This window comes from Haliaeetus leucocephalus, unplaced genomic scaffold (genome assembly GCF_000737465.1).
Source record: "Haliaeetus leucocephalus isolate CR32 unplaced genomic scaffold, Haliaeetus_leucocephalus-4.0 Scaffold76, whole genome shotgun sequence".
NCBI classification, from domain to species: domain Eukaryota; kingdom Metazoa; phylum Chordata; class Aves; order Accipitriformes; family Accipitridae; genus Haliaeetus; species Haliaeetus leucocephalus.
Window position 1 is genome coordinate 620,452 of NW_010972512.1, and position 27,480 is coordinate 647,931.

General features: G+C 38.2%; 1 protein-coding gene across 4 annotated transcripts in view; it reads right to left on the reverse strand.

Annotated features, from left to right (window-relative positions):
* Positions 1–886: 886 nt before the first annotated feature.
* The window catches only part of RANBP3 (RAN binding protein 3), a 47,397-nt gene continuing 20,803 nt past the window's right edge, over positions 887–27,480 (reverse strand). The window contains exons 3-18 of one of the 4 annotated variants that reach the window (XM_010580610.1): positions 26,875–27,078; positions 21,178–21,214; positions 21,003–21,089; positions 18,241–18,312; positions 16,944–17,009; positions 15,283–15,375; positions 14,044–14,147; positions 12,356–12,475; positions 11,601–11,704; positions 9,134–9,212; positions 8,114–8,216; positions 7,075–7,199; positions 4,988–5,108; positions 4,186–4,328; positions 2,110–2,290; positions 887–1,169 (exon numbers count right to left, since the gene is read on the reverse strand). In XM_010580610.1, the coding sequence (XP_010578912.1) occupies positions 1,126–1,169; positions 2,110–2,290; positions 4,186–4,328; positions 4,988–5,108; positions 7,075–7,199; positions 8,114–8,216; positions 9,134–9,212; positions 11,601–11,704; positions 12,356–12,475; positions 14,044–14,147; positions 15,283–15,375; positions 16,944–17,009; positions 18,241–18,312; positions 21,003–21,089; positions 21,178–21,214; positions 26,875–27,078 (1,683 nt within the window). In that variant the 3' untranslated portion in view covers positions 887–1,125. The remainder of the gene's footprint in view (positions 1,170–2,109; positions 2,291–4,185; positions 4,329–4,987; positions 5,109–7,074; positions 7,200–8,113; positions 8,217–9,133; positions 9,213–11,600; positions 11,705–12,355; positions 12,476–14,043; positions 14,148–15,282; positions 15,376–16,943; positions 17,010–18,240; positions 18,313–21,002; positions 21,090–21,177; positions 21,215–26,874; positions 27,079–27,480) is intronic. The other 3 variants (XM_010580635.1, XM_010580619.1, XM_010580628.1) reach the window with 3 other exon arrangements.

The following is a 27,480-nucleotide window of genomic DNA, read 5'->3' on the forward strand; positions in this document are numbered from 1 at the left end:
CTTCAGTAAGATTATTCACATGTAGTTAAGTCAGGCAAGTGCTTAAATGGCTTGTTGAATCAAGCCATTAAATGAGAGCTGCTTTATTATACAGATTTATTTTAATGGCTGACAGAGCTCATTAAATGAGCCTATTTTATTCTTCCAAGGGCTAACAGCTGTTTCCTCATCAACTTTTCTGAAGGTGTAACCTGTATGCCTCCTACACTTTACTGTAGCCACAGAAACATAATTTTCTAAGAAAAATTGTATGCAACATCTATTATATATAGTGGCTTAGCTCTCCCTTAAATAGTAACAGAAAAGAACAGTACAAAACAATAGTTTCACTTTTTCAACACACAAGAGCATCTTATTGAAAAACTAAAATAAAAAAGTATCACCACAATATAAATCCCCAAATAATAATAATGAAATGGGAAGAAAGAAAAGGAGTTAGCAAAACGTCCTGTGGACTTTAAAGTCTCTTATTACCGCATTAAAAAAGCTTTTCTTGTGAACCACAATGTTTTCTTTCTCTCTGTTTACAAACCCACTAGACAGGGAACAATGGTGTCCACAACCTACTCTGGGATTAAAAGGTAAAAACATGGTCTGCCCCATCTGCAGTCCAAAAAGAGAATGAACCCAAAAGGGCAGTCAGTGAGCGTAGGAACTGGTGAGGACACGGTTTCCCTGCAGGTGGCCGAAACTCATAAGGGGGAGTAGGGGTTATGAAAGCAGAATTCGAGTTGGAACTGTGTCGGAAAGTTTTATCTCGGAGGCCTGCAAGACATGAACTACTGAAGAAACAGTCAAAAAGGTCCCAATGAAAAGCTGTGACAAGCTGTAATGTGCCATTTCAATTACAAGGAAGAGGGGAAATGTTTGGTTTTTTTTTTTTTTGGCTCATCAATATGATGAGCTTTCACGTCCCAAACCACATTCAGGTAGTTTCAAAGTCTGCTTTTTTTGTGTGGAATCTACTGATCCAGACCAAAAAACCAAACAAACAGAACAGGGATGCACAGTTCTGAAGTCCTGGAGCCTTCAACACTGCCTGAAATAATAGCTGGCCTGGGGTATCCAGAGATGCCTGCAAGATGGTGTTCATAGCAGCCTTGCAAGCAGATCGGCTCACATCTGCTATGTGCTGCCAACATTCTGCCCGTCACCTTCATCATTAGGACCTGAAACAAACAAAGTAGTTCTTTGTCATAAGAAGTATCTTTTGTTTCTTGCCTTACAACAAGAAGCCCTACCTGAGAAGCCTACAGCAGTCTCAGATTTAGGATTTCAATGACAGATGAGCACTGTAGAGTTCCCCCTTCCCCTCCCTTACATCTTCCTTCTCCAGAGTAAGTTCTGTCCACTGCAGAATTTTATGTTCTTGACTGAGCTGGTTTGGGGATCCCAGTAGCATCCCACAGCCTAAAAGCTCAGTTTCCAGCCTCTTCAATCTACCTACTGCTTATGTTCGTATTAATTCCCTTCTTTTTTTCCCCTGCAGTGAATCAGGACAGAGGACTGGTCTCTGTTAAAGGTTGGATGTTCTAAGCCATAGGAACGCAAAGCACAGATGACTCCCAAATCAGGAGTACAGAAGGAAGCCTTCCTCAAACTGAAGACTAGTGCTTTTCTTAAATTATGGTCTCCTCATGTACAATGAAATTAATCACACTCTTTCCATGCCCCTTTGTAAACTTTCTGCTTTCCAAATAGCATTCTACCCAAGGGTCAGTCTGGATCCTGCGGGCTGAAAGTAGTCCAAGACAGTAATCTCAGGTTTTATGTGCAAGCCTTAGCCACATTGAAGGCAAAAATGAAACTCACAACCACCCCTTAAAAATCCTGTAAACAAAACTAGAACTAACTGAAGCACAGATAACCTCTGCTAAACTGTGACATGTAACTCAGATGGAAGCAGCACAGGGGCCTTTTTACCAGTTTGGAGAAGCAACAAGAAACAGTTGCATTCAAAAAGGCCATTTGTGCAATGAGTCTTATTCCACAAACACCTGTGAGAAGTAACAGGCCAAAAGTACATGTATAATATACAATTACAGAGAAGACAGTATGCCTTAAAGAAAAACAAATGGAAAACAGGAAACTGTTGTCTTTCTTGCTTACCACTTCCAACTGATCCTGAAGGTGCAATGACATCATCATCACTGTCTTCCTCATTTGATTGCGTTACCTCTGGCTCAGGTGCTACATTCTTGACTTCTTGCTCTTGTTCCACTCTACTCCGCAAGGCCAAAATCCGATGGTGTAATGCAGCATACAACTGCCCTGTATCTTTAGAGCTTGCCTACATTTTTTTAATATTCAGAAACAAGAAAAAGGTGCAAGGAATTACAACAGAATAAAAACACTGCTTACATAGTACATACCAGTCATGCCAAATTTCACAATCTACTTTTCAGTTTTCTCATACAGGGTTTTTCAAACTAGGTCAGAACAGGTTGTGGTATACATAGCAAGATGCTAGATATACTAAACTCTGATGATGAGGGTATATTCCTCTCCACCCAGCACCAACTTTCTCTGGCTAACATAATGAGTACTAGCTGATTTTGTATAATTTTCTTCAACCAGCAGTCACACAGCTTTCCTGACACCTCCCAAAAGCTTATGCTAAAAAGATCCTTAATTAAAAAGTTTGTCTTGCACAGATTTTTCCAGGTTTGTCAATCACTCAACTTCACACATTAGTTAATCGTAATCAAGTCACTTAATTGTTTTCATGATGCACTGACAAAGTTTCAGCATAAGATATAATGAGAAAACTGAATGGACATGCAGTCAGGCAGGTGATTATTCCAGGGGTTTTCTTGTTTGTTTGGTTTCTTTACACTCTTTTATACCGATCAGCTGTTTCAGAGGGAAGCATTTGTGTCTGAGTAAAAAACCATATATTCCTGGACAAAGGTTAATGGCCACTTCATGCCTTCAAAAGAAACAATTTTTAGGCTTATCAAACCAAGTATTTAATGGATATTATTTAAAAGGGAACTCCTTTCAAATACTATGAAACTCTGTCTTCACCATGTCAATTAAGTCCTCATATTAACTACTACTACTGTTACCCCAAGTTAACTTTAAGGTAACTATCCCAATTTTCATTAAAAATTGTTTCCATCCTCCCCGTCTGTAACCTCTGTATCTGCAAAATTCCCCTGCAATGAGCTGCAGTGAATAAATTGTTCCATACAAGGTACTCTTCATCAATACTAAAATCAATAGTGAATAACATGATGACAGATTAACTCAAACTTTTCAAATCTAGAGGAATGCTGAGAAGTTATCCATTAATTTCACTGCTCTTTCTTTATCAATGGATATTTGGTATCATTAAGTTCCACTCTGGAACTCCAGACCCCAGTCCTACAAATCTAATGTCACAGGGGAAGCTGATTATTTGTTGCTGTTCTCTTAATTTCTGATCCATAAGAACACTTAATTCTTTAGCAACTCCTTGTGTAGAATCAGTGTAAGTCAAAAGAATGTGTTCAGACCTCTCAAAATCTGTAAGTGCTCTTAGCAGACATTAGGGAATGACCTTTCTTTCTTGCTGACTGTATCATGATCTCCCAAGTGTTTTAGTAATTCTAATTGGGATTGCTGTTTCCCTGTTTACCAAGCACAGAAATCACTTTCACTGTCCTGCTACTGCTTGGAATACTCTGTATTAAAAGAAAATCAAAGTTAAAATGTGTTATCCTTAACTACTAACACAATGTTCTTGACAGATATCTGGTGTTTCACTTCCAGCGAGCACCTATACGTCCACCCACACTGTAGATAGACAATGACAGCTTTCCTGTGCTACAAGTTCTGGTAGACCTCATTTTGGTTAAACTATTACACAGCAATCTACGAAATGCTTATTTCCCTTGATAGCAAAAAATTATTTGCATTAATCTTACACTACAGTTATAGTCTCAGTAGGCATGGAACAGATCCCATGACTCCATGGCCAATGCTTTGGACAATCTGGCTTCCTAGGGTGGCCTTTTACATGGCATTTCTTCACAACTAGTAAGGCTTTTCAGACAAGCAAAGACTGCCAAGCCCCTTGTCTTTGGTGTGGGGGTAGTGGTAAGGAGTTAGTGTGCAAAGAAGAATAGGAATGTTACCTCAACTACAATTTAAGCAAGCAATTTTAGTAGGAAGGTTAAGATGCAAACAAAAACCAGTACTCACTGATATAAGAAAAACTTTAACGCCCTGGTCCTCTGTATCCATGGCGGTGATCCGGATACTCTTCTCACTGGCTTTATCAATCTGCATCTGGGCCCAGAGCTTGGTATTTAAGATTAACCTGAGACTCCCCTGAGTCCTCATCACTAAAGCCAACATACAAGATTAGTTAGGTGGAAAAAGACACAACAGGAAGCTCAAAACAGCAAAGATGGCTTTTTATTGTGTGAATGTTTAAGTCTCTTTACGAAGAGTATCAAGGGAAAGCCCTTTAACAGTTGTGACAAGATTCCTGTTTTACCAGAAGAATGTAGGCTATTAAAGATTATCAGTTATATCTAAAGATACTTAGTGCAAAGTCTTATGTCTTAATACATCAAAGTTCAGTGGGTGGATCCAAGCTGATAATCTCAGACTAACGGACATTCCTGCCAGTCTGAACAACTGTGCACTATTCAAACAGACTTCCACTGCCACAAGCACCCTGTCCCAAAGAGCAAAGATCCCAGATCTGAAGAACATCACCACAAATTTCTAGTCAAATATTCTAGTTGCTAATAAATACAGTTTGCTTTTATGGAGGAAAAAAAGTAACTGGAACATTTGCTACAATAGGAGGATATGAAAAGATACTCTCTTTGGAGAAAATGGTCATAAATTGAAGCAAGAGAAAAGGTCTAAACTGCTTCCGAGTTGCTGTAGCTAAGACATAACCTAAAGCAGATGCTGCTGTGTGTCATGGAAGCATCCTACGAAAATAGCACTGACTGTCATCCAGTACCTCATTTCCCCTGGTTCCTCTTACCCAGCCGAGACTGTAATGTTCCATCATCTGTTGAGGCCATATCATTGAGTCTCAGAAGTCCTCGACCTCTTTCCACCCAAGACTGAGAGTTTTTATCAAACACAAACAGCTTGCACTGAATCTGTAACAGAAAATATCTCTATAGCATAGTGGTTGATTGAAGTAATAATATATTTCACATTCAGTTACCTACAGCTGGTTAAAAAAATATTCAGATTTCATATTGGAATTTTAAACTGTTCATAGCTGTGGAAACCAAAGTAGTCATCCTCTCTTTTGCACTAAATTCCTCAAAATATGCTGTCATAAGGTTTATTAACAGAAGCTATATGTTCTTAAAGAATACCTGTGTTCAAGATCAAACAACAATAACAATTTTCAGATAAGGTACAAACTTCCACAGAGGAAACTTATTGTGATAAGAGACTGGGTAAGAGACATCTATCATCTTAAAACAGTCAATTCTTTTAAAAGTCTTAGGTGCACTTTGCACCATGGAATGTGGTATTTGTTGCTGGGAAGACCCAGCACAATGAAAGCAAAGCAAAATTCTTCCTGTATTAAGGAAGAAAGGATGAACAAACATGTTAGCTCATTATCAATTCATAAAGCCTGACCCACACAAAGTCATGAATAAACAAAAGGTATTTTTCCTGCCTTCCTGGTTCATCAGTTTGAAAAAGTACACCTTTTGTACTTTCTAATGGTAGCACTGTTCCTGCTTCCCATAAAAGCTCCCTTTTTCTTGCTCTGCCAAACATCTCTACTTTATATCCCCCCCTCTAATCCATCTTCATTGTCACTGCTGAGGTTTCATACTTCAAATTGTCACCCCTCAAGTTCCCCACATATATGCATGCACTAGGTGGAGAATATATTTCCATTTTTGTTCCCTCTGTTTCTCTCATTTCCTCCACCATAGAACACCTAGCTCTGTAGACTTCATTTCTGCAACATTAACATAGTTCTGTCATACAAGTCCCATACAGGATTCCAGTGCATTAAATTTCACTGGAAAAAAAGAACATAAATTAGGCGAGAGATCTTAAGTTACAACATATTCATGCAAATCAGTCCTCTATTAAGTATACAACTGCTAAAAGTTGTGGTTTTCCAAAGTGAAACACAACTCTCATTTCTTCAGTGTCTTGTTCAGTTACATGAAGCATCCAGGAGTTTCTGAATTATACAGAAACAGAGAAGTACCACAACAATTACTTCAAGACCATTCATGTCTGGCAAAAACAAGTGCAAGACGACAAACGTTACAGATGATTATTTTGTAGGATAATACAAGTGTAACTGATATGCATTAGTTACTGACACCATGCATCTGTTTGGTGTCAGAATAGACCAGCATGTCTGTAAGAACAAAGAGCTATCCTTAAAAAATAATGCTGTTCAAGTGCTGAGTAACTTAAAAGATCAAGAAAAAACTATAATTGGAGGATAAAGAGAGGAGGGAAAAAAATAGATACCACTTAGTTTTACATGAAAATCCTGCATGTTTTTATTAAGAACATACTGAAGTTAGTAAGTATATTTAAGTTAATGAATAACTACAATGTTAAATAAATCACAATTGAATCAGGAGTCTAAGTCATGACCAAATGTCCTTCTAAAATGTCACTAATGCAGTTAAGTACCTCAAGACAAATTCCTGAGTACTGTTTTATGGTTTCTGCTACGCAAGAAACCAGACTACTGGCATAATAGTCTATTCGGAGTTTTAAAAAAAAAAATCTTCAGCAGTACAATAATTAAAGAACTTAAAAATATTTAGTTCATTTAAATTTTCTTCAAATAGTTGTTTTGGAGATAGGAGCTTTTGTGTGATGGATTCAGGAAAGTATGCTTAAGGATTGTCTGGATGGCCCAAACGCTAAAATTTATTCAGAAAGAGGAAATTAAGAAACAACAAAGTAAGGATCTGATAATAAGTGTCCAAAGTTTGCATTTTAACACAAGAAAATACATTAGAGATACAGAGGATGGCTGAGCTGTAGGGCATCAGGTGGTGTGCATTCACTGGACCTCCGTATGAATCCCCTTAAACTCAAAGCTCCTCTACTTCACCCGTTTCTTACCTGTAACACATTACTTTCAGCTTCCTCCCCAGTAATCACTTCTACTTTCGCTAATAGACATTTCCTTGCTGTTGCTTTAGTATAGGCTGCTGCAGACTCCGCCAGTGATTCTGAAATATTATTAGCTGAACAACATTTTGAAAGTTTGAGAATGATTAGCATATAATTTTGTAAGATTTATAAAGGTCTCGCACAAGTATACCAGAATTTGAAGAAATAAAAGTACAGAACACAGATGTTAATAGAACATTAGAAATAGGATTGAAATTTAAAGCAGAAGTTAAAGCTTATCTTTTGCTTTTAAAACAAGTCTTAAAAGCAAAAGATGACACAAGGGACAGAAGAGGTAAGCTATTGAAAGATTTTCTCCCCACATACAGTATTTCAAAACCTTTGCTAACACATGGACGCCTACATAACTGTAGGTGCTCCAGCGGTATCAATACTGCTACCAGCTACACAGTTGTGCTTACAGATGTACAGTGTGATTCATTTTCTGCTTTTATTTTGGCTTGCAAGCAGTTTGCTGGAGAAAGCCCATAGCTTCCAAAATTTCCAGAAAATCTTGCCAATCTGAAGAGTCATAGAAGTCTAGAACCCAGCAAACAGTTCTTGGTTCAAGCAACGCATTTGGTGTGCCCACTCAATACAATAAACATTTTACTCAGACATTCAGTCACTGGAAGTATAATAGAATTCTTAAAAAACAGTCTGCTACATTTCTTCTACACTCTGTACATCCAAGTACCTGCTCTGTTAATTCCCTCTACTTTCATTCTGCTGAAGATACTCCCAATACCACAGGAACAACCATGAAAAAGACAGTGTAGCCTGTAAGTGTTTAACATTACAGAGAAAAGGACAAGAGAATCTATAGCATCCACCATGTCACCTCCCACCCCTAACCTGCATCTTTGGTTACAGTAGACAGTAAAGGCAACATAAAAATGCTGTTTTTATAAAGTAACAGGATATTGAAAAAGGCAATCATTTAAACAAGAATTAACTACCATTCCTAAAATAATATTTTGTTTTTCACCTTTCTCTGGCGTGGCTTCCTGAGAAGACGATTCAGACCCAGACTCTGTAGCAGCATTCTCCTTATTACTCTCTGTACTACCTTCATTTGATTTTGGTGGACTCTATTGCAAAAAGAAGAGGAGGTAAAGAGAAGAGAGAAAGTATACACTAGTTTTGCAGAACAAGACTAGTGATCAGTTACTGAGGGAAGGCCCAGTGTTTATAAACCATACAGCAAAAGAAGAATCCCAGGGATGACATGCTTTCACAGTAAAAGCCATCCTACTACCCCAGCCAAGGAATTGAATGGAGTGTGACCTGAAAACTATTTCAAATTATTTTCCCCTGAACTGAAACCAAATTTCAACTCTTATTCTGAAGTTATGCTCATCAAAGCAAACCAGTTTCAGCTACAGTTCAACTCAAGGCATACTTGACTGAACTCCCTGCTCAGCAGTTAAGACAGGTATGAATGCACAGTATTAAATGTTTCCCTTTTGTACCAGCATAGCAATAAAAACACCAGTAGGAAACAGTGGGGCACTAGAATTTATACTGTAGGTCAGTACACAATAAAGAGAATTTCCTGAATCATACCTCAGTACTGAGGCAGCTGCCTTACTGCCGGACTTGAAATCCCATCACTGGGGGAGTCATGCAACTGAACTCTTCTCAATTTGGAGGACAGCAAACATAAAATACCCTCAAATACTTATATCGAAGAAGCCATTTAAAGAAGCAAGCTGTGCCATAAAGTGCTTGGACTTAGGAACCACGTGCACTACAGAGAAGGCACTCGAATCTCCTTACACTGGTAGAGCTTGGCAGGGAAATCCTGGACAACACTGCTGTTGCAGACAATAGCTCATAATGAAACCCCCACACTGCACTCAAAATAAGTTACCTACAAGGGAAACCACTGAAAGAAAACTGTGCTCCAGTGACAAGTATAATTGAAGGTTCTCAAAATTCCTGAGCGAGAATCCATAATGCAAACTACTCACAAAATTACAACATTTCATACACAGTGGATACTCACTAGGACTCGCTCACTCATGTTCTGTCCAAAAACAAACTTGTTGCTAGATGCATCTGCACTGTTTGTAGAGTTCTCTACACTGGAAAAAAAAAACCAAACAAACAAAAACACAAAACCCAAACAAAACAGGTTTTATTAAGTCAGAAAAATATCTGTTTGTCTTCTACTGATAAAATTCCTCAAAAAGTGAGCAGTTGTCACTGGCTTTAAAAATTAAGCACTGGTTGACGCAAACATAAGCAAAAATTAATTCAACTTAGTAGTATGAGAGTACATACTGGTTTTACAGAATGAGAATTCTCTCAGAATCATGGCAAATTATTTTGTCACTGTAAGATTCTTCCCTTTAGATATCTAATTACATATTAAGCAATGCTGAATGCTAAGTGAGGGCTTCCTGTTTAATCATATAACATACTTTTTTTTTTAAACAGTGTTCTATATGCACAAACTTGAACTATTACATGTTTTTAGGTCAATTCTCTCAGAAAGGGAAAGAACTGAAACAAAACCACTTGCAATATCATAACTGAAGCAAAGGTAACAGGGATAAGTAATGAATGCCTTTTATTAGACTAACTGCAATGCTACAGCCTCCCCAAAAAGTTTCACAATCAAATCTCAACCCTCCCTTATAGAATAAGCATCCTCCTCCCATATGGCGTTTTTATTAACAGATTTTAAAATCTCATTTAGGAAGGACAATAGTTTTACTATTTTACAGACTCAAAAACTTAAGAAGTCATTGTTCATCTGCCCTCCCTTCAGGCATGCCTCTTTAAGACATCAAGATGCTTACTAAGTGAACATGTAGAATGTAGACCACTTGACATCAAGCCTATGTGCATTTCACTAAGTTTGGAAAATAGAGGCACATGTCACTACATGATTCAAGCAGAACTAAACAAACCTTTAAATCATGCATGTAGAGTTGCTACTTCTGAATAAGGAGATTCAAAGAAGAGAGGAAGTCCTCAGGGGGAGGAATTTTGGCTACTACAGGAATTAAATACCACAGTTCTGCGCTCCAAATGCCAGCTGGGAACTCAGTATGATCTACCAGTATCTGCCATGTGACCTAGCACACTTACAGTTTTTAAAGGACTAGCAGCATGTTACACAATGGGAGGAATTTTCCTTTTACAAGTTGATGGCCATAATGTCTTGCCATCTCAGCTAAAAAAAACAGAGCCAACTCCACTTAGATGCCTTTTTTTTTTTTTAAAGGCAAGCCCAAAACTAAGTTTCTGGCAATTGACCTACCATGAATAAATCCTCCCAAAGTGAAGACTCAATCAAAATATGGCAATAGATGTCATACAAGTTGAAATATACAAACTAATATTCCATTATTTGAAGCCCACATATTAGAAGTTATTGTCTGTCAATAGGATTAAAAAAATCTGACAGTGTCTCTGGAAAGGCATTGACCTGGCATTCACAGAGTCACTCTGTGGTGTTCTCTACCTCTCCAATGCATCATCTGAAAAGCTCAATGTCAAAAGGGATTAAGACTGCAAAACTGCCGAGTGCCTACTTCATGGTGAACAACAAGGTCTTAAAAATGCAGAATATAAGGACAAGGCAAGCACACATTGGTGCTTTTCTTACAATTATTTCATGGCCTCAAAAGATCTGCAGTTCAGATTCTTCCAGGAGCAGAGATGTCGCTCCACTCTTGCTCTCAGCAGGATTTTCCCCCCCCATGCTTTTCCAGTTATTACTTGAATTCACAGCTCTGTGTATTAAGAAATTCTCTTCTGTTTTCTAATCTTTCTGTAACACTACTTGATTTTTTTTGAGCACTACTGAGCTAACATTTTCACAGAGCCATTTCAACATCTTAGCCTTAAGTGAAGACTGTCAAAGTTCATCACTGTATATATATAGAATTAGCAGTTTTCTCCTGGCTGCCTCACTTTACATATACCTACATCAAATAATTTCTTCTGATGCTATCGCCTAATCAGAAATTCTCTCAAAGACCTCCCACAGTTAGGTTCCTGCTTATTCATACAGGCCCTCTATATTGCTCTGAAAAGCTTATTATCATGAACAAACAACCTTTTTTTTTTTTTTAAACTATTCTTCCCTTTACCCTTATCATATATGAAACACTGAACACCACAAATACAGCACAGATCTCTACAGGACTCTACTGGTAGCTCCAATTTATCCCATCACTGTTTCTTTCTAATCATTCATGAGAAGACTTCTCTCATCTTATGCTTGTTAGTTTTCTGAAGAGGCTTTGGTGAGGACGTGGTCAAGTAAATGGTGTCAAATGCATCTCCCTTGACCAGATGATTGAGGATTCCCCCAGATCTGAAGTTTGCCACCTCATTCTTCAGAAGCCTGGGTTCCCACTGACCCAGTATAAGCCCTGCATCCAATAAAGAGCAGAATCACAAATAATTTTGAACACAGAATAAGGAAAACTGTCCTATAGGTTTCCCTGTAGTCTCACCTGGAACTGATGTACTGTAGAAAATAATTTGTTGCAGAAGGTACATCTGATGTAGGAAGGCCAACGTTCTGTACATCGGCAGTTTCATCACTTTCATCTCCTAGCTATAAAAAGAACAAGTATGTATTGACAGTTTTAACTACTGACCACAAAATTTTCAGCTCATTCTTTCTCAAGACAAAGTTCCATCCACAAACACTTTCTACAATAAAACAATATAAGCCTATATCCCAGTATTATACTTTCTTTTGTTATGCTAGGAAACCTGCACAAACCTGTCTTCAACAGGAGGTACTAACAATCCAGTCAATTACTCCATGCACAGGTTTGAACCCAGGCTACCCCATTTTTCTTTTCTCACCTTTTCTGTGAAGTCTTGGTTGCATGGGAGCATCTTAGGAACACATTTTAACTTAATTCTGACCCAAAATGTAAGAGAAAACATGTCACACCGAGGTTTAGATGCTACCTATGACTGCAGCAGATATGTTTATTTTTGAAAAAGCTTCTTATGCTACTAAACAGTATTAATTTATTAAATATCTGGAAGACCTTTTTACTAAACAGTAATTGACCTGTGTTCACAGCTTCTATTTTTGCATATATACATGGAGGTTTTAACCCTGTTATATAGTGGCTTCAAAGTACTTCATAAACAGTGTGTAATGCTCATGCCAACGAATGATCTGTTCCACTGCTTCTTATCCTCATTTAAATACATCAACTCTTAGTCAAGATAACAAACATGTGTTTACCTTAACTCTATCTCTTAAGTTTTGCCCAAATACAAATGCTTGCTGTGCGTTTAGTTCTGCCTTCTCACAGCTGTCGTCATCTGAAGTACTGTTGGACTCTTTTTTCTGACATTCTCCTGCCTAAAGAAAAGGAATTGAAAACTTTAGCCTAGGTAATTGAGTTTCTTTAAATAAAACACACATGTTATGACATGGTGAGTCACACAGTCATTTACAATGGCAAGCCGATAACATCTCTGGAGCTACAAGGCAAATTTTGCATTTAAAAAAAATTCCACAGTTGTTTAAAACATCTCAAAAAAATTTAAAAAAAAATAATCACAGAACAGTTAAGGTTCAAGGGGATCTCTAACGATCATTTGGTCCAAATCATGCTCAAAGCAACATCAACTTCAAAATTATGCTAGGCTACATGAGACCTTGTACAGTCAAGTCTCAAAAAATCCAAGAATGGCAGTTTTACAGTTTGCTAGCCTGGTTCAACATTTGACTGCACTAAATATGATAGTTCTGTCCTAATACCCAACTAGAATCGCTCCTCCCCACACTTGCAGCCTCTCATCTGTTTGGTAGGCACTTCCAAGTTTCATTCTATATTGCTACAGCCCACCACTAGATAGTTGAAGAGAACAATTCAATTCCCCTCCCCTAGTCCAAGCAAAACATTCTCAGCTTTTTCACTCTTTCATCAGACATCAGGTGCTCCAGCCACTAGTCACCTTGGTGATTTGAGTGTCTTTCATGTATTGGCAAGCCCCAAACTATACACAATACTCCTGACGCCACCCACCAGTGGCAAGTAAAGGCGAACAATAACTTTTCTGAATCTAATGGCTGCAGTCTTAGTAAAGCAGCCCAGTATGTTCTCTTAATCAATAAAAGGATGCACTACTCATTCATGTTCAGCTTATTCATCACTGTTGCACAGGACCTCAAGGTTCCTGAACCTTTTGTCCTGCTAAGGACCACCTTCTATCCTGCACCTCTGCAGCCCACTTTCCATTAGTAGCTCTATAATCTTTCGCTGCAGCTGCCATGGCTGTATTTCAGATGGGAACAGGAATTCAGTAAATGCTTCCTAGTCTCTGGCCTGACAGGACCACCAGTCAGACCTGGTGACAGCCACTGGAGGAAGAGATAGCTTTTCCCCCCGCCTCACTGAAGACAAATCCCTACTCTCCTGACTCCCGGCACACAGAGCAAGAGATGAATCTGCAGGAGGAAGCTGTATTTCTTCATGCAATCTGATAAGATGAAAAAGCAGTATTCTGACTATCAGTCCACTGAACCAAGATGTCCGAATTACAGGAATTCGACATCTATGGTAGGAATGGCATCACTCAAGCAGCAGTAAGATTTTACAGCAAGACTAGAAAAAGTTAGAAGGATTAAAAGGAATCAATGACAAGTAGAAGCAGAACTGAGCAATTTTTTTATATTTTGTGAAGGAAGGTAGGTGTGGAAAAACCATCCTAAACTGTGGATTCAGTAAATCTTTGTTACAGTTCTTCGGTTAGTAAAGATAAATATAGCATACTATTCGGACAGTATAAAATATACTACTACACCTAAAGTGTACTACCATAATATGTATAGATAAGGGGGCTATCACTGATGAAACTGCACTGTTCAAAGAATACTATTTTAAGGTCTGTCACCTTGAGTGTGCTTCCAATTCTTCAACTCACCTTGTCTTCAGAGTCAGAACTTTTCAGTGTCGCATTACTCAGTGATTCTGATGTGGCTGCAGAATCTGGCGGGATATTTACACCGTTAGTGCCACTGCTGAGAACTGCAATAAGGAATGAGAAAATGACATAAATTCTCTAGCTAATTAGATTGTCCTAAAAGTTTTCTATAGCAAATTGCATGCTCTTTTGTTGTTTAAGCCCATGAAACATTGCAATGTAAACTACAGAGTTCCCATAGTATTTTGCAAGAGACGAGGACCACAATTCAGCAATTCTTAGCAGAATCGAAATTCCAAATGCAGAAAACTAAGTCAGCAAAAAGTCACTTAATCTATACAAACACTGCAGTGACTTCAACATATACAACTTCAAACAACCACCCTGCTCCTGTCTAATACTGTTCACAGCCAGCAGGGCTCCTCTTTGGACTGATCTAGCTACTTACATACTGAACTCCCACTGAAAATTTGTACCCCAATATTCAGTACTATGTAGAATCCAATCTGTGCCAACAGGCACGCCAAGAAATCAAGCTAGAAATGTTTGGTTCTATGCCAGATTCAGCATTAACTGAAGTTACTTCTGTTTCAGTTCAACTGAACTTCCAAACAACAAGAGGTGGGGTACTAGGGAAACATAGGAGTTTAGGAGACATGGACACCTTGAACAGTTTTTTTGCTTTAACTTCCAGTTTTCAATCTTGCCTCTTTCTATTAGCTATGTCAAAGGAATCTGATAACAATACAATGAGCATAATATAATGACCAAACTTAAGAATTAAAATCATATCTTGAAGTCTCAACTCCAAAATGGTCCCCAAGCCTAAAGGCATCTCCTAGCGATTTAGGCATTTTACATCACAGTGCAGGCTAGCTGAAGTCTATCACTACCGTTCAATCGATCAGCAGTAGCTTATTACACCACGGTCAGTGCTGTCATTTGAGACTGCCACTCCACACCCTTAAAAGTCTTTTTATTCCAAAAACCAAGCATGGACTACACCAAAGTTAGAGGCCTGGCAATATCAGGCAGTCATCCTACACAAAAACTGAAGGTTTGACTGTGTTATCCCTTATATAACATAGATATACTTAACATTTAAGATGTTTCTTTTCTGAAAAGAAAAACCTAGAAAAACAAGGGCAGATGCTGAAGGAAAACGAAGTGCTACACTAAACAGATTTTGTATTTTTGTTCTCCCTCCGCAGTATTCTAGAAAGCAAAACCATTACTCACCCATCTGTGAGAAAGTTTTTGGCTGTGGTGCCTGTAATACTGCTGGACGCAGCACACTTCGCTGCTGTTCCTTCGGTTTCTGGCTAGGGAGACCTGCAAGTACAAAGTTTTTTCAAGAGCTATAAACCTTTAAAGTTGAAAAATTCAGCTTCATCTAATCTTCTCTGTAATTGTCTCCAACAGAACATACAATGGAAAACCAGACATCTAAGAAGCTTCCACCCGCTTCTTTCCCATCCCTCACTCAGCCTCAAGATAGAATTAGTCCCAAATAGAGAAGACAACTTCATAGCCTGAAAAGACACTTTAAAAATGTATTTTCTACCTTACCCAGGAAAGCATAGAGAGTCTATGACTGACTCAGAAAAGTCAAAATGTAAGAGAAATGAACAGTACACAAGCAATCCCATTTGACTGACATATTACTCAACTACACATTCCAAGTCTTTTCTCCTTCCAATGAAGTCATTTCCAGATACTGGTAAACTATTTTTTTTTTGTTCTTCATACAATCAAATGTATTGGTAGTGTAATAGTCTTACATGTTGTTTCATTTAACAACCTTTTGGCTTTTTTAATTAACCTGGCCTCTTTTGTTTGCTATAGTAAGATACACGGCACTACAACTCTTTAATTCCTCACTGATTCAAAAAGCCAACTGACCTTAAACATCCTAATAAAAAAAAAAAACCAAACAAAAAACACAGAACCAAAACCACCTTAATATCAACTCTGTAAGGTTATGGCAATCCCAGAAGGTTCAGTTTTCTTCATTGAACAAAATAAAGATGAACTCTTGATCCAATAAAATACTGCAACAGAAATCACTCATAGCAACTCAGCTGAATATTCTACAACCAGTTCCATTTCAGGCCACCCATATTCAAAGGACATGACAACAACCAAAATATAACAACTATCGTAAGTTCAAACATTCACATGTCAGCTCAAAAACACTTGGGTTGGTGTTTTGTTTTTGGTTTGTTTTTTTTTCAAATTTACTATTCTTCCTTCAAACAAAATAAGCAGTTTCCATATATAACAAATAATAGCTTCCATTACCAAAATAGTTTTGGTTTGTTTCCTCAAACTCCTAAGGAGCTGTAATATTAATGTCTTTCCCATACTGGCTAGGTCTACATCAGCAAACAGGAAACTCATTAAGAGCCAAACTGTACAGCAGAACAGGTAGGGTCAAGGACCCAACTTCCACACTATCATCAACAGTCAGGGAGAGGGGAAAGTGGGGAGTGAACAACATTTCAGACTTTGCTCTAGGCCTGTCCTAGACTGAGTGCCCATTAATGGCTGGAACTTGTTCAGTGCATTCCTGGAACACTCCTTTTGTTCCAGTTTGCTACCAAAGAAATTGAGTTCACGAAGCCCAGGACTATTTTTAAGAATTGAATCAAAGCATGCTAAGCAGAGACAACTGGGAGATACATTTCAGAAATGCATGACTGATACAAGCCAAAATTTCAATGCATCCATACACATTACGCAGTGGATATGGGCATAACCACTCTGGAGAATACAAGATTTTTTTCTGCATAAACACAGGTACTGCTACCTTCCAGTTACAACAGCAGTTTGAGGAAACTCAAATAAATAAGATGCTTGAACTGGTTTCTTTGTACTGCTGCAGAAAACATTGAACTCACCTGCACTAGGTGCCTGACCATGGATAAGTATTGGTGGCTTTAGCCGGAATCCACTGCTCTTTTCCTCTAGAAGCAAAACACAAAATTGCAAGGACATAGCTGTAACATACTACATACATTCAGTGAGTCATAGAATTCCTCATGCTTTCCCCATTGTAGCAACCCACAAGTTTTATAAATATCTAAAGTCATAAGGAGATTTCCAAAGAACAAATTCCCTTCTTCCAGAAGAAGTCTGAATTTCCAGTGATCATCACAGCAAATATACATCACAAAGACAGAAACACAAGTTGTTGCAAGAAAAAAAATAAAAATTGTTTTTCAGGAGAAACACGAAACAGATTATTTTCGTAAGAGAAATGGAGTTCCTTCCATGAAGGACTTAATAGAGGTTTAACAGAGGTAGCAGAGGTTTTAAGTGAGAATCAAACTAAAGAAAGGACAATCAAAAGCATCACTGAACATGACAGCTGCTAACAAGCACACAACTGCTAATTATCATAAATTAAATTAAAATTAATTGCTTAATATTAGTTTCTTGTAATTCTATTAGCTTTTACCTTATACTTTTATAGCATGAAGGTAAAAAATTCCTTCGCTTGCACTCACTACAGTTAAGGCTTTCAGATAAAATACCAAAATCTCAAAAAAATAATATTCATAAATCCACAGCTATTACAAAACAAGTTCCTAAGAACTTACAAGGTATAATTATAAAATGTTTCATTTTAGGGGCATAATGGCTGTGCTCAGAATAAGACAACTCAGTACCTTACCATCTTACTGTACTTAATTATTCTCATGCCATTTAGGCATAAGATAACAATGTGCTGCTATACAGCAATACCAACACAACCAAACTGCAGAATGACAATAATTAACAAAGTAAGCGGTACTGTCAACACAGAGTTCACAGGTCATGGCTGAACATCATCATGACCATAGATTATGGTTGATTTGATTTTCAGTACCAAAAAAACCCCCCAGCATCCAAAGTAGATAAATGAAAATTTCCCTTAAGTTTTATCTTGAGGTTAACAGGCAGGCATAGAGTCATATTGCAGTCTTCCACCACCACTCCCAAAGCATTTAAGAATTTTGATACTTGTTATTTTAATCACCTCCAGCAAGCATGAAATCAAGCAATGAAGTGAGCAAGAGAACAACTCTAAGATCAGAATCATTACCACTTCCATTCTCCCAGATAGGGTCTTACTTCTGCAGTATCAGAATACTTTGGATCGTGACAGACTAACAGCAGTTTGCTGAGAAAAATCAGAAAAATGAGGAATCTCACCTGGTTCTGAGTCAGAATTGCCTGTCGAGGGTTCGCAGAAGCTTGATGGCATAAAGACATTGTTCTTTGTTACTGCAGTCAAGGAAAAAGAAAAATAAAGTTGTGTATGTTGTTCTTAATTACAAACTCTGTTCCCAGACATATTAAGGCTGCAAATTGAAAATTATTTTTCTAGTAATTTGTTTTGTTTATTTTAGATTTTTCTTTCTTCTAAACTAAAACAGCATTACAGCCATAGAAGTAAACAGGCTGTTGTCCATAAAATCCCCTTAGTTTCTCCTGAAACAGAGAAAGAGCAAATTTCATTTATTCTGGAGGGAAGATAAACACAGGATTCCCGGTCTGAACTGTATCTGAAGTAGGAATTAAAAGTGATGTTAGAATGTATAGTATCATTACAAAATACATATAACATTTCAAAAGGCCTCTGCAGAGAGGGCAGAAAGGAGTGTAATGCCTGTTAAATAGTGGAAGCTAACATCTGTGCTTCTCAAAAGGCTTAAGAGGGATAGCATAGTTTGCCCTAAGAGCTAAGCACCTTGTTTGAACTGGCCTGCAAGGACAAAATTTCTACAGAAACAAAGGAGAGTATTTGCAGATGTCACACTTAAGCATAACAGTCAACAAAAGAGCAAAAAAAGTTTGAAAAGAACAAAGGACAGTGTTTCTTTGCCACACTTTGCTGGGACCTAGAGAAGCGAGTAATAAGGAGTTTGGTCAAGGCCCTGTTCAGCAGTTGAAGTACTTTTGGTGTTGTACAAAGGATCACAGACAATGCAGTTTATGAAATATGATGACCAGAGCAGGAGGTAGATGCATCAAGAGTCACAAGGCAACAACAGTAGGCTGGGGGTTTTTGTCTCCAAGAGATCATCTTGCATGAGGTAAAGTACGACAATATTTATCAGCTCTTTTAGCTTTTATGAGGCTGTGGAAGAAGCTTAAGTATGTTGAAAAGAAAAAGGAAACTCATCTCTGAACACCTTTATACCATAAGATGCAGCACTTGCCTTTTGTATTTAAGTTTTAGAGTTTTGGGGTTTTTTTAAATGTTTGCCTCTTTCCTTTAATTCCATCTTCTCTCTTTTTATTATGGTCTGCCTTAATCTTAAAGATGATGCAGGTTTCATCTAAGCAAAATCTCCCTACCCTTAAGAGAAACATAACCCCACAAAAAATTTAAGAGGTTTGGAAAATGAAAGGTTTTCTGTAAACCAAGGCCATCAGATACTGTCAGCAATATTCAAAGAAGCCTTTATGGAAGTCGCAATTCCAATCAAAGTTGACACTGCTTGACAATACCACACATCAGAAGAGAACAAGGGGGTCAAATACGGAATAAATGACTGCATGTAGTCAAAATGCATTAGCCAAGCAAATGATTGAGAAAGTACATGGAATCCTGAAACATCTAGCATTTAACCGTAAGAGTGCCAAATAAATTGTTTTCCTCCACTTCTTAATAAATGTTAGCATTAAGCAAAATCTGAGATTTTACAGATTGTAATTTCAAAAGGTAAAGGCATTACAGACTAGAAGAGTTAGTAACCGCAGGGAACCTAGGAATCTAAGGTCCAATTAATAAGTAAGCAAGCTCCTAACAGGCTATACACAGTCTGTTATGCTAACAGAAAGTCTACAGACAAAAAACCCCTATTCATTATTTTTGTGCAGACAGTGTTCTTTTACTAAGAGTGACTGGCATGCAGAGAGCAGCAACATTGGTCCCCGGAACAGTACTCAATTAACAGGACTTAGACCTTGAAACCCACTAGGCTGCACACCAGAAAAACTAGATCTTAAGACAGGATTCTTCCCTTGACTAGCACTGGCAGCATGAAATGAGAATATCGTGCCCATAAAATATCAGCAACTACATTTTAAATTCCATAATCACTTATTTCTTTAAAATTAAAAGCAAAATAACTAGGTTTTCATCTTTTAGTCACACTTCCCAAATGTGTTGTATGTTAGAGGAATATTTTTTACTGTTTTTCTCATCTCCATTATTTCAACTAAGACGGCAGAAACAAAGTAACTTAAGTCTCCAAACCTGCTCCTAGTACTGACATCTCAGCTAAAATAATTCTTGACCAAAGCTAAAAACTTCATATTGTCTGTGAAGAGAGAAGGCATAAATTTTAAAGACTGTTCCTGTGGGTGAATACAGATATCAAACATGACCATTCCTGTGTATGTGAATTGCAGAAATTTACCCCTGGCCTTCCCAGTGATTTTGCTGCCTTGACTGTATACACAAACAGGCAGCAGTCATTCTCTCTTGCATTTGCCAGGTGAGAATGTTGCTGAAATGCACTGAATTCTCTCCACTTTAAAGGAATGGGAGAAAAAAAAAAAAGGACTAAAACAACTTAGGCACGACCTGAGACTTGGAAGATTTGCCTGGCAGCAAAGTAACTAAGAAAAAGGTAGCATTTATATAAATTTGTTAAGAAGCAACCTGATCACAACAAATCAAGAAGATTTCTGGTAAATTCTTCAATTTAACAGTGTAAGATTAAAAGCTGAAACTACAAATATATATAAACTTACAGATAGAAAATATTTTAAAAAACGTATCTATCAACTCCTTTGGGCTTCACTGAATTTGCTAACACAGACCATAGAAAAAGTCAGAGTACACAGCTGCTGTGGTCTTCAGCCAAAGCACAGCATACAGTAGTAAGACTGCTGACATGACTGGGGAAAAAAAAGTGTAAGAAGGAAACCCACCTCATATATAATAGTGTAGCAACATTTACCTGACTGAGAAGGAGGGAACTGAGTTAAGGATGAAGTCCTCTCACGCTTTACAGGTGGACAGTAGCTCCCATCCTCTCGATCAGATTCTGTAGAAAAAAAGCAATTAGAGAAAATGCACAAAATCCTGGAGACACATATACTTGTGTTTTTTAATCTGACAATCAAATCTCTTACCATCTCCATCTTCTGGACTTGATCCATCCGCTGATCTCTGAAATCAGATGACAGCGATAAAACAAAAATCACATACTGAACATTTCAATCTCTTTAGACACATCCAAATGTTTTAATCATCAGTTGAGAGATTTTCTTTACTGTCAGTGATACACACTCAAGGCAAAGCGTTTTTTTATGACTTACATGTAGGCATATTGAGTTTTAACGAGACACTATTAAATAATATAAATTCAAAATATTTCATTTACAAATAAGATAGCTGAAAATTCATATCCAAGCACTAATATCCTTAGAGAGTATGCAATGATTATTACAGTCACATTTTCTATATATTGAAAATCTGAAAGCGACAATTTTCAAATTTGGTTTGATTTTGAAAAATATCATAGAAGTTCCAAGCTTATCATGAACATACCCATTATTTGAGAGTTCATTCCAAAGCACTCTTCCTAACTAATGTAACTGACATCAGTTCCTTCAACAAAAGGACAGCACTGGAGGAATGTCTTTCAAAGGGCACTCTATAAGCCAGTACTATGATATGTTGATAGAAATTAGCAATGGATAGGCTCCTAACATCTTCCACAGTACCAGGAACAGAACAGGAAACACCACAGGCTACCATCTATCACAATATTCAAGAAGTCTTTGAACAAAGGTTTCACATCTTTCCTGAGGACTTCTAGGTCTCTCTCCTCCTACTCGCTCTGCCAGTTCCTCAGCTGATACAATTTCCCTTGTTCCTGCAAAACATAATCCCATGATGGATTCCTATGGAAGGTGACTAGGGCAGCATTACCATCTTCGTGTCATTACAAAACCTCTTAACATACTGGACCTTCTCCCCAGTCCAACAGTACCCTTTCATCCCACTCCTGCCCCAGGCCACACAGACAGAGCCTGCTGCAGCCCCAGAGCTCGTCCTTCCCCACTGCAACTAGTCGTACTTCGGCGTGGAGAACAGGCAGACACAGAAGGATTGGGCAACACACAACAGGACTGGTTAAGGCTGCCCAGGACTATGATCTGAAAGACACACCTTGCATGTAAGAACACCAGAAAATATAAAACTTTCTGTTTAGCACTGCATATATTTAGAATCTAGATATTACCATACTATCAGTATTTCACTCAATGCTAATAAAACCCCATTTACACTGCATTTTGCCTATGCAATTAAGTTTAAGGGGTTTTCTGTTCTGTTTTACATTAACAGAGAAAGTAATAGCTACCTCACTAGCATCCTAGTCAAGTACTTTTGAAACCTTCAGCATGGGGAATGAAAAGCTATTGACAGTTCTGGAACACAACCTCCACACATATCTACCAGCCCAATCGCATTAATACTGTATTTGATGATCCATGTTCTTCCTAGAAAACTGGTGAAGTACTCCACACTATTGGAAGATGATCTTATTAGGCACCTCCCTTGCCAACATACACTAGTTTCCCAAAAGATAAGGCTAAAGTGGAAAACCATGATGTCATCTGTTTCAGCAATCAGCATCTGAAGTTGGAAAAAATTCTATTTTGCACAGAAAGGGTTGTCACATACACCAGCAATTTGTTTCAATTTTTAGCAAAAATCCTGAAAGCAAAAGGAAACTATTTGGTAAAAAATTTGCATGAATGGAACTGCAGATCTCTATGTGCAAAAATCCTTTAAAAAAAAATCAACAAATGATTTCCCCCGAACTTCAAAAACTTCTCAAGCTGTTACAAATACATACTGTATTCTCAATGCTCAAGTAACACAGAAAAGAAGTCAAACCTGTATAGCACAAACTTCAAATTATCACATCATTATAATTTCATTAACTGATCAAGTACAACTAAATATACCATCACTATATTTAGTGGGCAAGGAGCATCAATATCCAAAAGCAACTCTGTATCCTACTGAAGACAAAGCAGAGCTAAGTATCTACTCTCTCTGAATTACTTCCATGCTTCCTAGTTCAACAGTTTTAGGAGATTAAAGCTGTGCAAGAGTCCACGTGACAAGTGTTACAGCTGTTACTGACATTGCCAACCCTAGTCAAAGTAGATGCTGCACAGAATTAAAAAAGGACTTCCCGTTCTCCCAAATGTATTTTTTCCTACATGGGCATCTAAATATCTAGATCATTTGGTATGCTACCTCCCATCCTTACCCATTCACACACAGCTCACACTCAATTATTGCTTGGGGAAGTTGGGACAGACCTTGCAAATAACTCCCACCAGAAAAATGCAACAACAGATTTAAATTTTTTATGGACTCAGGAATTTAAAGGCCAGGGAAGAAAGAGTCGTAATCCCTTAGGTTGATCCCCAAGCACAGACAGGCCAAAGAACCTCATTTATGTCTACCTCAGTACTGAAACTCCTACCTGAGCATTTAAGATATCCAGGTTCAATTTTCTGGTTTCAAATGAATGAGAATACACACAAGTTACTCCACTGCAGAGTCACCAACACTACTGGGAGCTATTTTTTAATTTTGTTATACTCAGCATCCAGTAAGAGACACACACCACGCTGTTTCCTTGCTTTTATTAAAAAACTTGCTGTCAACATTCCCTCCCTGTTACTTGGTCATTCACCTATCAGGTCGTCTCAACCTTGGATAAATCTCATGTTTTTTCACTATAATAATGCTTTCACCAATGACCAATTTGCTCTTACAGATCTTGAAAAATATTCCTAAATCCTTCATCCTTGAAGAAAGGCTTTCAAGAAAATAAAGCTGTATGCACATGACCTAATGAAGCCTTATTTCCCACATCTCCTACCTAGATGACAAACAACGTGGGATAACCTGCAATGAGAAGTCAAATGCTTGAGGCAGCGAGATGTTTTCTCTCCTCTCTCATCTGCCTCTACCCACAAATTGTAGAGGAATCTAGAGCCAAGCTCTCCATACCTCTCAGCACCTTTGGACAGCCCTGACAGAGAGTTAAAGGTAAATGGCATGGGGGTGGGGGTACATAGATATAGTGTATTACCACAAGCTTCATTTTCTTATGAAGCCATACTATAAAGTAAGGTACTGCTACAGCCAGAAGTTGCTTACCAGCATTGCTTATTCGGGAGAAGCTGGGGAGACTAAACAAAAATAGGGAGAATATAGGCATGACAAACAGTTTACCTGACAGACTGCAAAACCATCAGATTACAACCAGTGATTATAAACAGCAGTCCAGCCTTCTATTTCAGGCCTCTCCTGCCAGGTTACTCAATCTGTACTTTACAGCAATACATGTTTTACACAAGTATATTATACACCAGAAATGAAAGCCAGGACCATCTCATCCTATAAGGAACCATTAGGGTGACTCAACTTCTCTCCATTCAGTTCTTTGAAATTAGAAGCTGAAGAGACACTTAAACCAGTAACATCAAAATCCAACCTACAATTTACTCCTCATTTAATAGAAGCCACCTTTCACTTATTCCCTTCTCCCCCTACTTTTAGAAATCCAGCTACAGAAAAGTTACAATTATTCCTAAATAGAGGCTCCTAGAATTCTGACACATTTCTGATTAACCAAATTACCTTTTTAAAGGCTACCAACTGCTTTTTAAAAGTGCAGATGAAGGTAATTAACCATCCCATACTGAAGTATAAACACTGCTTCTTTATACCCATTACTTCCTCACACAGTCTTTACAACAAACTAACAGAGAAGAACTTACACAAACATCAACAAATCTGTCAGTTTTTGTTTATTCACAATAATGAGCAGAAACAGGCAAGGGAGAATTCAGGTAAAGCAAAAAAAAGTCAGCATAATTAGGTGAAATCTGTAGGAGTACACTTACAGCGTTTATCTTTGAAAAATACATTTAAGATGCAAAAAGTCATATATACAAGGACTTCAGAGCATGGTACAGCAAGTCTGCAATCCAGATACTCTGCACGTATATAAACATTATTGAACTGGCATGGCTGTTTCTTAAAAGCTGTTCCAGAATCTCTTAAACAATGGAGTCCTGCTGGCACAGCTACATGTTGCTTTAGGCTCGCTTGGGTCAGCTGGAAGTCAAGACATCATAATTGGCTCTGCAAAAGGCCATATCTCTGGCCACACTGTATTAATGTCTTAGCAAAAATATCTGCCTGTCTGTGTACACACAATACCAAGTAAACAAGAAATATGCAGTGTCTCTTCTTCAGAACTCAAGTCTTAATTCATCTATCTTCCTGAGGTCCTGGGAAGATTACATGAAGCTTTCTGCTCCAGCAAACCAGTATGAGCACTCTGAAGATACCTTGAAATATACAGAATGTCGATGCAAGACACAGTTTTACCCTAAGAAACTGGGATAATTTGAAGAACATTTGCCAGTGCATATGAAGGCCAGCTACGTGCCTATACCGAGCACTGTACTATTCCATAAATTTAAGTGAATGGAGTAAAGTTCAAGGATGCAGCCAAGAATTACTGCATACATTCCCCAACAGCATTTTTGGTTCTTAAATTTCTTTCAGACCTGGGTTAACTGGGGTAAGATTTTCTGTTCTTTAAGAACAAGTCTAAGATAATGACCACTTGCTGCAGTTTTCCTGAAAGTCTGGTTAATACAGTTCTCTCAGCCAATTCTAGTAACACTGGCAATTTCAAATGACAGAAAACTGAAATAAAAGTCTGTGACTACATTTACCAGCTATATTGTAAAATATCAACCCTTGAAAACTTTAACCTTCAAAAGAAAATTGAAATAGAAAAATTTCTGCAGCAGGTCATCAAGCAGCAGTCTGGACACTGAAAGGTGCTTAACCTACAGCTGTTTGTACCTTGTCATGACAATCCATTCGGCACTGGGTTTACTTGAAATGGCCCATTCTTGGGAAAAAAACACAAAACAACCCACCCCCCCACCCCCCCAAAAAAAACCCTAATGCAAGAAAAGGGTGCAGGTATTGTGTGGAGCAGCCTTAACAGGGAAAGATCTATGAAAGAGTACATGCCTAGTGTGTGGTCACAATGAGCAGTGACATTCAACTGCACCAAGACAACACGCTCCACCAACCAGAAAGATAGGAACACTTGTAAAATCACTCCAAAAAACTGTATGGTAGTAGTCATTTAGTCATCTAACCTTTCAAAAAATATTTTGCTGTACCACCAGTAGAAAAATCTTAAATTAACAGCACTGACAGCTTTTCCTATTTCTAGGAACTGATTGGGTTTTTTTTCCCCCCAAGTACCTAAATTGAAAAATTTTGCTTTAGCATCTTTCTTGCTGCTTTTAATCTGTTAAGTACATTACAGGTTGGCATGACAAGCTCCTGTTTATATCTAATGGAAACACAGCATTAGCTGCTCACTTTATCAAGCTCAGCATTACGGCTCAGAGGGAATAAACAATCCTTCTCTAACTGCTTGAAGCAAATCCCTCATATATACCCACTTTCTCACTCATTTAGAAGAGCTCTTTTCCTTAACAAACACACAGTTTACACCCTAAATTTTAAAATTAATACTTGATGCATCTTCTATAATTATACCCACTAGGGAGTCCCAAACAAATTTCATTTCTACTAATTGGAACAACAGCTTAGAGCAGACTAACGCTTGAGATCAAAGAACTAGACAGATAGTGAGCTGCACTACCTAAAGTTAACAGTAACAGTTTCCTCCTAGTTAAAGGGACTTTTTTTTCTTTAATCCCCTCAGCAGCAGAAGTACTTGGTAGGTTCACACTTACCCCTGCCAGTTCTTGTTGAATAGGAGCAAGCTGGGCTTCAGAAGTGGGACTCGGGGTAGCACTGACTGAGGCAACAGCGGGAGCAGGGTGCTCAGAGTCGCACTCACCAGCTGATTCTTTGTGACCCAGACCATGGTGGGGGGGCTCAACCTCTCCCTGGGGGTCCTCGCCTGAATCCGACAAACCTTTTTGCTCTGCAGGGGACTGGGAGCAGAAAAGACAACGTCCCTTCAATGCAAGGCTGCAACATGAGAGAGCAGTCGTCCTAGTGAGAGGATCTGCTAATCCCTTTTTAAATTCCACTGTTTTCACAGTACGGCGGAAGGAATTGCTTGCTGCTGAGACACCAATTAAAATACACACAAACCAGGTAACAGAACCTGCTGACTGAATTAGCTTCCCCTCCCCACAAAAAGCACCGGTTGGAGCAAATACACTTTTTTGAAAGTTAGCTAAAAATGTCAGTGTCCCTGGCAAAAGAGCATTTTGCCAGCCATGGGGTTGTTGGGGTTTAACTCCTCCTTCTCTCAAGGCCTAAAGGACAGCTAATTGTTTTTGCCCTCAGATTCAGACATAAGAATTAAACAGACAATTACTGTAAGTAAC